The sequence below is a fragment of the Bufo bufo genome, chromosome 4 (genome assembly GCF_905171765.1).
Source record: "Bufo bufo chromosome 4, aBufBuf1.1, whole genome shotgun sequence".
Classification (NCBI taxonomy): Eukaryota; Metazoa; Chordata; class Amphibia; order Anura; family Bufonidae; genus Bufo; species Bufo bufo.
Window position 1 is genome coordinate 200,582,409 of NC_053392.1, and position 16,495 is coordinate 200,598,903.

The 16,495-nt window shown below is 39.3% G+C and overlaps 1 protein-coding gene across 5 annotated transcripts in view; it reads right to left on the reverse strand.

Moving 5' to 3' along the window:
• Positions 1 to 16,495, reverse strand: part of PLD1 (phospholipase D1) — a 269,399-nt gene that overhangs the window by 3,330 nt on the left and 249,574 nt on the right. For all 5 annotated transcript variants that reach the window (XM_040428237.1, XM_040428239.1, XM_040428238.1 and 2 more), the window contains 2 exons: positions 2,392 to 2,545; positions 1,987 to 2,104 (listed from right to left, as the gene is read on the reverse strand). In XM_040428237.1, coding sequence (XP_040284171.1) covers positions 1,987 to 2,104; positions 2,392 to 2,545 — 272 coding nt within the window. The remainder of the gene's footprint in view (positions 1 to 1,986; positions 2,105 to 2,391; positions 2,546 to 16,495) is intronic.

The window sequence follows — 16,495 nt, forward strand, 5'->3', positions numbered from 1 at the left end:
GTATCGACCGGCTCTATAAAAATATCACATAACCTAACCTCTCAGATGAAAACCGTAAAAAATATAAAAAATGTGCTAAATAAACAATTTTTTGTCACCTTACATCACAAAAAGTGTAATAGCAAGCGATCAAAAAGTTATATGCACCCCAAAATAGTGCCAGTCATCTCATCCCGCAAAAAATGAGACCCTACCTAAGATAATCGCCCAAAAACTGAAAAAAATATGGCTCTCAGAATATGGAGACACTAAAACATGATTTTTTTTTGGTTTCAAAAATGAAATCATTGTGTAAAACTTACATAAATAAAAAAAAAGTATACATATTAGGTATCGCCGCATCCGTGACAACCTGGTCTATAAAAATATCACATGATCTAACCCCTCAGATGAATGTTGTAAATAACAAAAAATAAAAACGGTGCCAAAACAAACAGCTATTTCTTGTTATCTTGCCTCACAAAAAGTGTAATATAGAGCAACCAAAAATTATATGTACCCTAAACTAGTACCAACAATACTGCCACCCTATCCCGTAGTTTCTAAAATGGGGCCACTTTTATGGAGTTTCTACTCTAGGGGTGCATCAGGGGGCTTCAAATGGGACATGGGTGTAAAAAAAAAACAGTCCAGCAAAACCTGCCTTCCAAAAACCGTATGGCATTCCTTTCCTTCTGCGCCCTGCCGTGTGCCCGTACAGCGGTTTACGACCACATATGGGGTGTTTCTGTAAACTACAGAATCAGGGCAATAAATATTGAGTTTGGTTTGGCTGTTAACCCTTGCTTTATAACTGGAAAAAAAATATTAAAATGGAAAATCTGCCAAAAAAGTGAAATTTTTAAATTGTATTCTATTTTCCATTAATACTTGTGGAACACCTAAAGGGTTAACAAAGTTTGTAAAATCAGTTTTGAATACCTTGAGGGGTGTAGTTTATAGAATGTAAGCCTCGCAAAGTGACTTCAGACCTGAACTGGTCCCTAAAAATTGGATTTTTTTTAAAATTTCAAGATTTGCTTCTAAACTTCTAAGCCTTGTAACATCCCCAAAAAATGTAATATCATTCCCAAAATGATCCAAACATGAAGTAGACATATGGGGAATGTAAAGTAATAACTATTTTTGGAGGTATTACTATGAATTATAGAAGTAAAGAAATTGAAACTTGGAAATTTGCTTTTTTTTTTTTTTACAAATTTTTGGTGAATTTGGTATTTTTTTTATAAATAAAAATGATTTTTTTTTTTACTTCATTTTACCAGTGTCATGAAGTACACTATGTGACGAAAAAACAATCTCAGAATGGCCTGGATAAGTCAAAGCGTTTTAAAGTTATCAGCACTTAAAATGACACTGGTCAGATTTGCAAAAAATAGCCAAGTCCTTAAGGTGAAATAGGGCTGAGTCCTTAAGGGGTTAAACCATCATGCACGCCATCCTAACACATTAGCATAGCAAAGAATGAGAAGGGAGGTAGAATGTAAATCTTCAAAGTCAAAGTCTAAACCTGTTCCAAAGAAAATCAGGGGTTTATGTAGAGAAGAATTCTTTGAGTCTCCTTGGACAAGCGTGTTCCTGCTAGCTTAATATGAGGGCTACAGTTTCAGCATCTGAAGTCTCCCAGTGAAGCAGTATAGCACATAACGTCTGGGCCTTCCATCTGATGGGAATAATGCCAGACATACAGGCAATGGAAGGCCCAGACGTATGCCACTGTATATGTCACCCACTCTCTCCCATTGTAATTAAACTCCTACAACATGGTATACTTTTCTGCAAGATACTTCTGTATAGAAAAGTGTAGTCAACTAAGCTTTTGTACATAATAAAAATATATATAACAGCCCAGTCTAAGCCAACAGGACATTCTGCTTTCTGCAGACGTAGGGTTCTCAGAATGACAACAACTGGCAAGCTACATAATGATGGCCCATATCTTACAACATGGTTGGCAAATAAAAAAACTGCATAACATATACTCACTTTGTCAAATATGGTTGTGTTGCGAGCAGCTGTTGCCACCCACACCTCTTTGAAAAATTTATCACTAATAGGGTCCTGGATATTGGCAGACGGATCATTAAGGCAACCAAGGAGAAGCCTGGAAGAGAACATAACGCAGGATGAGATCAGATAAGTGTCATCTTTGGAGGCATTTTAGAGTTTACACTTTCTTGGTATTCACTGCAGCACAAGAGATTGGAAGAATGGCCATTCTTTGTAACTAGTAGGGATTTTGGTTTTCCAGTCATGGCTTCAGATGACAGTCATTAGTCAATACAAATCTTATACTATGAGTTGTCTAAGTTAAACTGTGAAAGCGTCAGGGCAAGTGAGGTTTATAGACTAGGTTTATAGATTATTGCCTTAGGAAATAACTTTGCCTACCTGAAGCAATGCATCCGAAGTGACAGGGCAAATTTCCCAGCTTCATAAGCCTCTCCATCCATGACCGAGTGAACAGTCGCTGTGTCTTGTATAATAACAGCCATCTCACTGTCACGCTTCCCCATCATGCTGCGGTCATTAATATTAGCTGAACCTGAAAGGATGAAGGAAATGATGAAATGTCTTATTAGCAGAGCAGTAATAAAATAAGAATACCATTCTAGGGACAGTGCGTCAGTGTCTATGTAACAAACTGTGCTGATGCCAACACGCACCATCACTTCAACAACACCGCAACGTCCTACTTCTAACATGATAATGGGATTTTGTAAACCTCAGCAGGAACCAATGCGATTGATTAGTTATCACTAAATGTTCTTAAAATCCTCCATGAGTGGTATTTTTTTTTACATTCTCAATTTTAATCTGCCTTTATTTCATGCATTAAGAGACAACATAGAAGATATGCAGAATAACATGACTGTACAGTTCTGGCAAACACTAAGGCCAGCCATACATTATATATACACATTAGACATTATGTATACATTAGCCATAAGTCAGCCAAATGATTGTTCAGCCAACAGCTCTCTCTCCTTGTACATATGCACACTGTATGCATCCGAGCATGCATGTCTTCTGAACGGGGAAATGTGAGAGCAATAAGAAAAAGATCGGGCAGTTGAAATCCAACTGTCTGATATTTATCTCCCCCAACATCTGCTGATACATGTATCTACTGTGTATGGCCAGCTTATAGCTGAAAAGGGGGTGGCTACACTATGAACTGTATATGACCATGGGCTGAGATTGCCTTATTTCTTCCTAAGTTGCCCGTACACCTTCAGTAGCTGTTGGCCTAACACACGTTCGGGCCTCCAACCATCTCTCTGGGCTTCCTTCTAAACATACATCTTTGAAGGAGCATTTGTGTGTTTTCAAGGGGTTAAGAGAGAAGAAAGCCACTGCCAGAGTTCTCTCTAGGACTATGAAAGAATAGAGTGGTTAAATTCAACACACCCAATGCTTCTCTTCGACAAAAGTTCACATTTTCCCATACAGATTCGATTAGATTGTTGGCTGGTCCCACCAAACATGGCAGGTTTGGCTGACAATAGTCTAATGCTGTATGTGGGCCTTTAGCTACAGGAATGATTTGATAATGGAGCTGGCAAATCCCATTACCCTACCCGTTTTTCTCTTGTAGAACAGTTTTTAATATGAGGATGTAGTATTTCATAAAAGAAGGACTGTCCATTATTTATTTTGCTCACTTATATAGCACGGACATGTTCCACAGCGCTTTACAGACACCATCATTGCTTGCTGTCCCCCATGAAACAATCTACGTTCCCCATCAGTAGGTCTTTAGAGTATCTGGAGGAAACCCCTGCAAACACACGGAGAACATACAAACTCCATGCAGATGTACTCCACTTGCAACTAAAGTAGATGATAGATAGATAGAATTGATAATGAAAGATTTTTTTGTGCTTTAATGTTGAGGCCCATCGACATGCATTTAACTTGCTCATTAAACTACTTCTATCACCATGAAATAGCATTTTGCCGTTTAATTTTAAAATCTCCATTCTCACCTCCTATCACATTACTACAGAAATTGCAGAAATAATCTGATCCCGTTTCCTTAGTCAGAGGCAGTCAATGCAGTTGTTATGGTAAAATTCATTTTTACAGTCCGCTCTCCTCTAAATCATTGATTTTGCCAGTGACTCATTTAATGGCGTTCATTAGGAGGCGGCTGCAGGTCCGGAGATTTGCGAGTTGTAAACAGGAGCTTTATTAGCCGTGATGTACTCTGCCCAGTCCAACTAAACCGAATAGAAGAATGACTCCTATGCAGCTGCTGATATCAAGTAATACAGAACAGCTTGTGGCTAGAATATGCATCTGTTTTCTATAATCCCACGTGTGAACTTTGGTTACAAGGTAGACGGTACACAAATGGCAGCCATATGCGCCATTCTAGCAATGGTTGGATAATTTCATTTAGATTTTAGTTGTCACATTATGGATTTTTAATTATGTGCATCTTAATGTGGCCAGTTAGTGTTTACAACAGGACATTCGCCCTATATGTTTGCCAGCGCCATAATAAAGGAGTTCAGAATTGGGAAGCGTACGGGGTCTGTTTGTAACCATAAAACTATTTCATAATGATGACTCCGAATTCTGCACTAGAGAAGCCATGCAATGCTACGTCTTAGTTTTCCCTGTATTCTGGCTAATGGCCGATCAGAACGCTTCAGATCAACAGATCATCTCACTATATTTAATCAGATTGGAAATTCTATACAAATATAAAAGGTGACATGATTATCTTAAAGGGTTATTTCTGACCATAAGCCATATACTTCTGATATGTTGGAGTCCCACCTCTGGTTCCACCTAGGTATCTAGAAAACGTGGGTTCATAAATTGATTTCTACTGTAAAAAAACATTTCCCGAACTCAGGTTCGGTTCCAAGGTACTACTTTCGGGAGTTCGGGAAATTGTTTTTTACAGTAGAAATCAATTTATGAAGTTATTACGGGAAGTCTCGTTAGACTTCGCGAAGTAATAACTTCAGCTCATTGGAGCCAATACATTCTAATACTGTACGGAGCGCTCGCTCTGTACTGTATTAAAACAAAGTATTATGCGAATCGACTTCAGATGTTTCATCCGAAATCGATTCACTCATCCCTAATGCAGATATAACAAAAATGTTAACTTGACACTTAACATATTAAATTTGCAGTTGTTACAACCTGTAAATTGAACAATGGAAATAATTAGGGGGGCACTCAGCTAATTAGTCCTACATGGAATAATAATCCATTGAATTAAAATATATAAAGTTTTTATTAGAACCACCAAATAAAAAATAGATGTGTCTAAATGTCTATGGTTGTCTGTGGTTGAACCACCTGAGCATTTAATGTACACTTATGACATTAATTGTGCACATATGTTCAATGTTAGATTAGCTGACTCAGATGAATCAAACAAACAATATAAAAACTAATAAAATATAAAAATTATATAAAAATAGCAGCAAGAATTACATGAAAATGGCACCAAGGTAGGGTATACACATTGAAATCTAATATAACTCCGTTTGAGTTCTCACAGTTTGTCCAATACAGTATTTCAATATATATTGGATTTGATGCAATATAATATAATGTAATATATCTCCATCTCTAATGTCCAGTTTTTATGCTGTAATAATCCAATATATGTTGTAATCAATACAGTCTTCCAATGACTCTTGGAACCTTTAAAGGTTGTAACCACTACACAAAAAATCCAACCAGTGTTTGTGTCATAATAGCATTTTTTCAAAATGTCTGCTGGCTTCTGCAGGTGTTATTCAAAGTTATATTGCAGATATAAAAATAATTATTCAGAGTTATATTGCCAATATAAAAGGTAGTGGTAATGTCCATTCGATATCAAATGAGTGGCAATATCCGTTCAATACTCAATGGGTATGCCTCCATATAGACTCTTTATTTAATGTAGCTGTAGAAACAAAAGGCAGTACATTACCGAACCTCATGGAAAGCGAATAGTGTCTCCTGTTCGCAACTTTGTTGCTCGACTCACTGCGTGTCTGCTGCTCGATACGCCGGCTTGTCAGGTGGCGTCCCACGTGATCCGGAACTGCCGTGCCGTTCGATATACAGGAGGTTGTTGCGCTGAGGATAGAAGTTAGATTTCCATATATCCAGGTGTTCCGGGAAAAGTGACCGGTCACATCACTTGTGGTACTGTGATAGTTACTGCTGTGTCATTGCTGGCAATATTTTCACCAAACGAGTTTCGGAGTTAAGTACTCCTTCCTCAGTGGCTAGCAGTAACTGGTTTAATGTTCTCTTTGATAGGGTGTACCATTAGAGTAGGGAGGTACTTCTCAGAATCTAGTAATGAATATATGGACCGGATTCATTACCCATGGTTGCCACTACCAATTTATATTGGAACTGATGTATATATATCATATGTATCATTGTGTCCGTACAACATACTTCACAACAAATATATACACAGTGATAATATCGCACTTTTCCAGACCAACATTATAATATCTTTAATGCGTTATTTATTCATTACAATGTGAGAAGTTAGATTCAGTGTGTATCTATTATAATTTTTCCCATTATGATTTTTTTTTTCAAAACAATCAAGAAGAGGGGACGTATATATATCGATATCCTTTTATTATCTCATCCTTTCTCCCTTTCTTTAAATATGAAAAGTCGACTGCCATGTAGAATATTTGGATTCCGACAAGAAAAATTTATAGATACACACTGAATCTAACTTCTCACATTGTAATGAATAAATTACGCATCAGTAACGCATTAAAGATATTAGAATGTTGGTCTGGAAAAGTGCGATATTATCACTGTGTATATATTTGTTGTGAAGTATGTTGTACGGACACAATGCAACATATGATATATATACATCAGTTCCAATATAAATTGGTAGTGGCAACCATGGGTAATGAATCCAGTCTATATATTCATTACTATCTTGATTCCGAGAAGTACTTCCCTACTCTAATGGTACACCCTATAAAAGAGAACATTAAACCAGTTACTGCTAGCCACTGAGGAAGGAGTACTTAACTCCGAAACGCGTTTGGTGAAAATATTGTCAGCAATGACACAGCAGTAACTATCACAGTCCCGCAAGTGATGTGACCGGTGACCTTTCCTTGAACACCTGGATATATGGAAATCTAACTTCTATCCTCAGGGGCAACAACCTCCTGTATATCAAACAGCACGGCTGTTCCGGATCACGTGGGACGCCACCTGACAAGCCGGCGTATCAAGCAGCAGCAGTGAGTTGAGCAACAAAGTTGCGAACAGGAGACACTATTCGCTTTCCATGAGGTTCGGTAATGTACTGCCTTTTGTTTCTACAACTACATTAAATAGAGAGTCTATATGAAGGCATACCCATTGACTATCTGAGGAGATACATAATTGAGTATTGAATGGATATTGCCACTAATTTGATATCTAATGGACATTACCACTACCTTTATATTGGCTATATAACTCTGAATTTCAATATAACTCTGGAATTTCTGAACCTAGAGGGTACAGTGAATACAGCAAAATATAGTGAAGCTAAACCTAAAACAAGAGAACTTTGACTCTAAGGACTCTTTCACACAAGACTGAATCCTGACCTATTCATTTCAGTGGATCTGTGTACATGAGAAGTGGCGTACCTCCAATTGAAGCAGAACATGCAGCTGCTATGGGGCCCGTGAGGAAAAGGGGCGCACAGTGAACCAAAGGAGCCCGTCCCTAATTACACTCATTACAGTAAAGCTCCAGTAAAGTATACCTACCATCAGTAGAGAAAGTTAAAGGACCTGTGATGATGTCATCATAGGTCCTGTACATCTAGCAAAGGAACTGCACAGAGCATCATCACAGGCCCTTCAACCCCCAACAGCATGGAGAATAACTGCAGGGCGAGTTCTCCACTCCGACTAGAATGGAGTGGTAATAGGAGGTCTTTCTCTTTTCTCTTCAATTGCACCCCATTCCCTATTATTCTTCAGATCTCATATATATATCTAGTACTGAAGACAGTTACAACCACTATTACCTCATGTACCTTACAAAGTGACCATAATATATAACTGACCACAGATATCTGTACACAGTCTATTATACCTTGTGCTTCTCACGTTATCAGTACACTGCTCTCTCTCTCTATATATACACACTGCATCTGTTATACAGTATAATAGATGCAGTTGACACAGGTATGTAGTATACCCAGCAGTGTACTGATATGTGAGGTACAAGATATAACAGATGCAGTGTGTACATATATATATAAATATATATATATATATATATAAAATATACAACAGTGTACTGGTATGTGAGGTACAATAGATGTAGTGTGTTAAGATATATAGTATATACAGCAGTGTACTGACATGTGAGGTACAAGGTAGAATAGATGCAGTGTGTACAGATATATAGTATTTAAAGCAGTGTACTGATATGTGAGGTATAATAAATCCTAGGGGTACAGATACATAGTATATACAGTAGTGTACTGACATGAGGTACGAGGTGTAAAAGATGCAGTGAGTACAGATATTTATTATATACAACAGTATACTGATATGTGAGGTACCAGATAAAATAGATGCAGTTTGTTAAGATATATTATATATACAGCAGTGTACTGATCTATGAGGTATGAGCTGTAAGTTATACCTCAAACCTCACATAATCGGTGCACTGCTGTATTTACTGGCTAGGAACAGGTAGTGGGAAGGGTTATGAATGGGGTAGGGGAGCACCAATTGAGATTCTTGCTATGGGGCCCAGTGATTTCTAGGTATGCCCCTGTACATGAGCGTTGTTTTTCACAAATCTTTTCATTCAGTAAAAATCCCCCCCCCCCCCAAAAAAAAAAAACATACACTAAATGCAATCACAGAAAAACTTGCATGCAAGACTATAAAACTAAATTTTTTTCCAGAACAGCTCCTGCCACAATCCATATTGCTTGTGTGAAAGAGACCTAAAAGTTTCCCCTGAGTGCTGTGAATAAGTATGGGATCTCTGCTATCTACGTAGGGTCATATAGGGGCAGAATTACTAATACTCTCTAAAAGTAGGACAATTCAAATTTAGACAGTCTGGAGCCAGATTTAGGACAGTAGATAATTTTGGATGATTAATCTGGAGCCTCTATAGACTGTCTAGTCTACGTTTACATCACCTAAAAAGGTTAGAAAAGTGTATACTCGTTAAAGGGACTGCCCAGAATTTTGAGACTGATGCCCATCCTCAGGATAGACTGTCAATATCATATTGGCTGTTTTGCAGCAGCTCCAGTGCTGAAAGTTGGCACCAGGACTATACAGCTCTGTCCACTGTGTAGTTGATGGAGCTGGTAACTGTGGCACTACGGCCACTGAAGTGAATCAGAGCAGCAGATACTTATCCATCATGCAATTCTATCAGGAAGTTGTCGAATCTTCTCCAAATGTATTCTGCGGCAGGACAACGACCCCAAACATATAGCCAATGTCATTAAGAACTATCTTCAGTGTAAAGAAGAAAAAGGAGACCTGGAAGTAAGTGATGAAATGGTCCCTACAGAGCCTTGATCTCAACATCATCCAGTCTGTCTGGGATTACATGAAGCATCTGCGCAAGCCTACATCTACAGTAGATCTGTGGTTGGTTCTCCAAAATGATGGAACAACCTCCCTACCAAGTTCCTTAAAAAACTGTGCGCAAATGTACCTAGAAGAAGTGATGCTGTTTTGCAGGCAAAGAGTGGTCACACCAAATTTTGATTTGATTTAGATTTCTCTTTTGTTCATTCACTTTGCATTTTGTTATTTTATAAAAGGAGACTATTAACAGTCCTACTTTTGCACTTTATAGACCTACACACCCACACACACACACACACACACACACTCTCATTCACAAAAAAAAATAATGCACAAAGAAGGATGATGATATATGTAAATGATTACAATATAACAGATAAAGGATAAGTTTATTGGGGAAAATGTACAACTGAAAGTAACATAGTAACATAGTACATAAGGCCGAAAAAAGACATTTGTCCATCCAGTTCGGCCTGTTATCCTGCAAGTTGATCCAGAGGAAGGCAAAAAACCCTGTGAGGTAGAAGCCAATTTTCTCCACTTTAGGGGAATAAAAAATTTCTTCCCGACTCCAATCAGAATAACTCCCTGGATCAACGACCCCTCTCTAGTAGCTATAGCCTGTAATATTATTACACTCCAGAAATACATCCAGGCCCCTCTTGAATTCCTTTATTGTACTCACCATCACCACCTCCTCAGGCAGAGAGTTCCATAGTCTCACTGCTCTTACCGTAAAGAATCCTCTTCTATGTTTGTGTACAAACCTTCTTTCCTCCAGACGCAGAGGATGTCCCCTCGTCACAGTCACAGTCCTGGGGATAAATAGCTGATGGGATAGATCTCTGTACTGACCCCTGATATATTTATACATATTAATTAGATCTCCCCTCAGTCGTCTTTTTTCTAAAGTGAATAACCCTAATTTTGATAATCTTTCAGGGTACTGTAGTTGCCCCATTCCAGTTATTACTTTAGTTGCCCTCCTCTGAACCCTCTCTAGCTCTGCTATGTCTGCCTTGTTTACAGGAGCCCAGAACTGTACACAGTACTCCATGTGTGGTCTGACTAGCGATTTGTAAAGTGGTAGGACTATGTTCATATCACGGGAATCTATGCCCCTTTTGATGCAACCCATTATCTTGTTGGCCTTGGCAGCAGCTGCCTGACACTGGTTTTTGCTGTTTAGTTTGCTGTTTATTAAAATTCCTAGATCCTTTTCCATGTCAGTGTTACCGAGTGTTTTACCATTTAGTATGTACGGGTGACTTGCATTTTTCCTTCCCATGTGCATAACCTTACATTTATCAGTGTTAAACCTCATCTGCCACTTATCTGCCCAAGCCTCCAATCTATCCAGATCCCTCTGTAGTAGTATACTGTCCTCTTCAGTGTAAATTACTTTACACAGTTTAGTGTCATCTGCGAAAATTGATACTTTACTATGCCAGCCTTCTACAAGATCATTAATAAATATATTGAAGAGAATAGGGCCCAATACTGACCCCTGAGGTACCCCACTAGTGACAGTGACCCAATCTGAATGTGTACCGTTAATAACCACCCTCTGTTTTCTATCACTCAGCCAGTTACTTACCCACATACAGATGTTTTCTCCCAGTCCGAGCATTCTCATTTTAAATACTAACCTTTTATGCGGTACAGTGTCAAATGCTTTGGAGAAGTCCAGATATACGACATCCATTGATTCGCCGCTGTCAAGTCTAGAACTTACCTCCTCATAGAAACTGATTAAATTAGTTTGACATGACCGATCCCTCACGAAGCCATGCTGATATGGCGTTATTTGCTTATTTCCGTTGAGATGCTCTAATATAGCATCTCTCAGAAAACCTTCAAACAGTTTACCCACAACAGATGTTAAACTTACCGGCCTATAGTTTCCAGGCTCTGTTTTTGGCCCCTTTTTGAATATTGGCACCACATATGCCACGCGCCAATCCTGTGGGACATTCCCTGTCAGTATAGAGTCTGCAAATATCAGAAATAAGGGTCTGGCTATGACATTACTTAATTCCTTTAGGATACGTGGGGTGTATGCCATCCGGTCCTGGCGATTTGTCTATTTTAATCTTTTTAAGCCGCTGATGTACTTCTTCCTGGGTCAGACAGGACACTTTTAATGGGGAATTTATTTTTGCATTCTGCATGTCATCTGACAGTTTATTTTCCTCAGTGAATACATTGGAGAAAAGTAGGCTCTAGTCCCTTGTTGGGCCTCCTTTAGCCTGGATACAAGATGAGATATGGTTCGACATGGAGGCATACAGGTTCTGTATAGTATCCTGCAGCACATTTGCCCACAGATGTTGCCGCTGGGCCTGTAGATCCTGCACACTATTAGGTTGCCGAAGCTAGCAATCCCAGCTGGTCCCATGAATGATCAACTGGCAATAAACCTGGCAACCGGGAAGGCCAAGGAAGTGTTACAATCTGAAGGAGACATTTCTTGTGGTGTATGAGTGAGCATTATCCTGCTGAAAAATGCCAGTTGGAAGCCCTGCCATGAGAGGAACACATGTGGCCGCAGGATGTCCTGCACATATCGCTGAGCTGCTAATGTCCCTCACATCACTACTAGCAGTTGAGGCAGTATGTCACTCCACAGCAAAGGCAAATTGTCAAAACTACCTTCCTGCTTCTCGCAGTCCAATGATGTGCTCCCTTTCAAAGTCTGTCAACTGGGCAAAATGTCTTTGAGTGCATTGTAGAGGCATGTCTAGCAGTTAATGATTTCTTACCAAGAGGTACACTATCCAAAAGTAGCCTCTGAGGCCTTTATTATATTAAATCTATCTATCTATGTAAAACATAGTATAGAAGTCCCTAAATTGTTCCCTCTGAGAGCAGCTAGGGAATGTGAGCACATGTACAGGCTTGCCCATGAATTATATAGAAGCAGATTTTTCCTTGTAGCAGCTTAAACTTGACCAGGTTCTGTAGCTCTATAATCTATAATAAACTATAATCTAAGCATGTAACCTAACTTCTAATTGGCACCGACCCACTTTTACAGAGTTTCGCTCTGCTGCAGTGTGGATATTGAGTCCTTGGACCCCTTGAATCAAGAAAATTAAAATTAGGCTGATAAAGTATGGCGTTAGTGAAGTGTACTACAAGGACAATAGTGATCTGATATCTGCAGTTACATAGTTACAGAGGTCCATCAATTGTACAACATTAATTGCTACATTAAAGAGGTTGCACTCTGGCCCTGAACATTCAGGATACGGCTACACTGATCGAGACCAGAATGGTAGGGTCATCGCAGTGTAGCGATGATCCTATAGAAATGAACAGGGTCACAGTCGCAGACTCCTGAATAGAAAAAAATAAATAAAATCAAACTTTGCATTCTTTTCTATGGGATCACTGCTACACTGCAATGCCCCTGCAATCCATGTAGCCATACCTTTATGGCATACCAATAGGATATGCCATAAAAACGTAACAGGTGGGGGTCCCACCTCTGGGACCCACTCTGCTGTCAAGAACTGGTCCTCACTGCGAATGGAGAGCACGCATCACATGCATGGCTTCCTTTCCATTCACTGCTATTGGATGTTGCCCCTATCAATAGGCCATAAATGTCCCAGGTGGGAATACCCCTTTAATTATAATCCTCAATGCCATTTATTAGATAAGCATCTAGCCCTTTTTAAATGCTGTCAAAGTATCTGCCTATACTATTTCTTGAGCTAGGGAATGCCATAGTTCGACTACTCAAACTGTAAAGAACCCTTTCCAATATTGATGACTAAATTGCCTTTCCTTCGTAGAATGTCCCTTCATCTGCCAGTTCTTTGGGCCACCTGAGGACAACAGATCTATCATTTCCATGTTTTCATGCTAGTCCCCAGGGCACAGGATGAAAGACACTAGCATCAGGGGGGAAAAAAATGATATGAATTGGGTTAATTTTTTCATATTCTTCATTTTGGGCAAACATTTCTCAAAAGCAGTGTACTATTTCAAACTAGAACTGCCCCTCCCCAACTTGGCAGACTCTTTGCGCTCATGATTTTATATTGTAGCTTGACCACAGAACTACAGCAATCTCACATCCAATAAGGCAGTGTCAGCACTGACAGCCACAGTACCTGACCCACATTCTAGTTCAGGCCATGAAAAATTGGCCAATATTATTTCTCACACAACCTAACAAGCACTTTTAGAAATAGAAATAAAGGGTTTTTTCTGCAGAAATGCCTGAAACTGCCAAAGATTACACATGTATACCCTATACCCTACTATCAATTACAATACACAGTGTCGCCAAAACTACAATCCTTGGCACAGGAATGGCTTCACTCAAACAGAAAACACAAAAATAATACCTTTAGCGTATGTTCACACAGGACAGATTTTTACAGCGAGTTCCCAGAGAGGTTATTGTGAGCAAATTCTGCATCTAAATCTGTGTGGAAGCCGCCTCCAACAGTTGTCAATGGGAGTCTGCACTGCCGTTCATATAGCCGTGCTTTATTTCTGTGTAGTTTTCCAGATTGGCGGATACTGCTGGAAACCATAGTGGGTATTTGCTTGTGCATTAAATGGGGCTAAAGCCAAGGATGGATGTGCTGCATTCAAACTGCAAATCTGCTTCAGAAACCTCCAGGAAATCCACAGCGGATCTTGCCATAGATAAAATCTGCCATGTGAACTCAATCTTATGTGGAAAATCTGCAGTAAATCCATTGGATTCTGCCATGGATTTTCCATGATTTTCACACTTTGCATTAGCATAAATTGACATGCAGTGGAATTGCACCACAGATGAAGTTATGTGCAGATTCTGTTGTAGACCTTTTTTGAAGGGGGGGGGGTGACATTTATTTAAATCGGATGTATACGGTGATAGGTTATCAGTTATTGATGGTATTCTCTGTATAAGTGTTTATACATATACTGTTGCAAGAAAAAGTATGTGAACCCTTTGGAATGATATGGATTTCTGCACAAATTGGTCATAAAATGTGATCTGATCTTTATCTAAGTCACAACAATAGACAATCACAGTCTGCTTAAACTAATAACACACAAAGAATTAAATGTTACCATGTTTTTATTGAACACACCATGTAAACATTCACATTGCAGGTGGAAAAAATATGTGAACTCCTAGACTAATGACATCTCCAAGAGCTAATTGGAGTGAGGTGTCAGCCAACTCGAGTCCAATCAATGAGAGGAGATTGGAGGTGTTGGTTACAGCTGCCCTGCCCTATAAAAACACACACATAGAAACATAGAATGTGTCGGCAGATAAGAACCATTTGGCCCATCTAGTCTGCCCAATATACTGAATACTATGGATAGCCCCTGGCCCTATCTTATATGAAGGATGGCCTTATGCCTATCCCATGCATGCTTAAACTCCTTCACAGTATTTGCAGCTACCACTTCTGCAGGAAGGCTATTCCATGCATCCACTACTCTCTCAGTAAAGTAATACTTCCTGATATTACTTTTAAACCTTTGCCCCTCTAATTTAAAACGATGTCCTCTTGTAGCAGTTTTTCTTCTTTTAAATATTCTCTCCTCTTTTACCTTGTTGATTCCATTTATGTATTTAAAAGTTTCTATCATATCCCCTCTGTCTCGTCTTTCTTCCAAGCTATACATGTTAAGGTCCTTTAATCTTTCCTGGTAAGTTTTATCCTGCAATCCATGTACTAGTTTAGTAGCTCTTCTCTGAACTCTCTCCAAAGTATCAATATCCTTCTGGAGATATGGTCTCCAGTACTGAGCGCAATACTCCAAATGAGGTCTCACTAGTGCTCTGTAGAGCGGCATGAGCACCTCCCTCTTTCTACTGGTAATTCCTCTCCATATACACCCAAGCATTCTGCTAGCATTTCCTGCTGCTCTATGACATTGTCTGCCTACCTTTAAGTCTTCTGAAATAATGACCCCTAAATCCCTTTCCTCAGATACTGAGGTTAGGACTGTATCACTGATTTTATATTCTGCTCTTGGGTTTTTACGCCCCAGGTGCATTATCTTGCACTTATCAACATTAAATTTTAGTTGCCAGATTTTTGACCATTCCTCTAGTTTTCCTAAATCCTTTTCCATTTGGTGTATCCCTCCAGGAACATCAACCCTGTTACAAATCTTTGTGTCATCAGCAAAAAGACACACCTTACCATCGAGGCCTTCTGCAATTTCGCTGATAAAGATATTAAACAATATGGGTCCCAGAACAGATCCCTGAGGTACCCCACTGGTAACAAGACCTTGGTCTGAATATACTCCATTGACTACAACCCTCTGTTGCCTGTCCCTCAGCCACTGCCTAATCATTCAACAATATGGGAGTCCAAGCTCAAAGACTGCAATGCGGGTGCGGGACAGTATCGAAAGCCTTACTGAAGTCTAGATAAGCGATGTCTACTGCACCTCCGCCATCTATTATTTTAGTCACCCAATCAAAAAAATCAATAAGATTAGTTTGACATGATCTCCCTGAAGTAAACCCATGCTGTTTTTCATCTTTCAATCCATGGGATTTTAGATGTTCCACAATCCTCTCCTTAAGTATGGTTTCCATTAATTTCCCCACTATTGATGTCATGCTTACTGGCCTATAGTTGCCCGATTCCTCCCTACTACCTTTCTTGTGAATCGGCACAACATTTGCTAATTTCCAATCTTCTGGGACGACTCCTGTTGCCAGTGATTGGTTAAATAAATCTGTTAATGGTTTTGCTAGTTCACCGCTGAGCACTTTTAATAGCTTTGGGTGTATCCCATCAGGCCCCTGTGAAATGCCAGTTCTGAGTTTGCTTTTCACAAGAAGCATTGCCTGAAGTGAATGATGCCTTGCACAAAAGAGCTCTCAGAAGACCTACGATTAAGAATTGTTGACTTGCATAAAGCTGAAAAGGGTTATAAAAGTA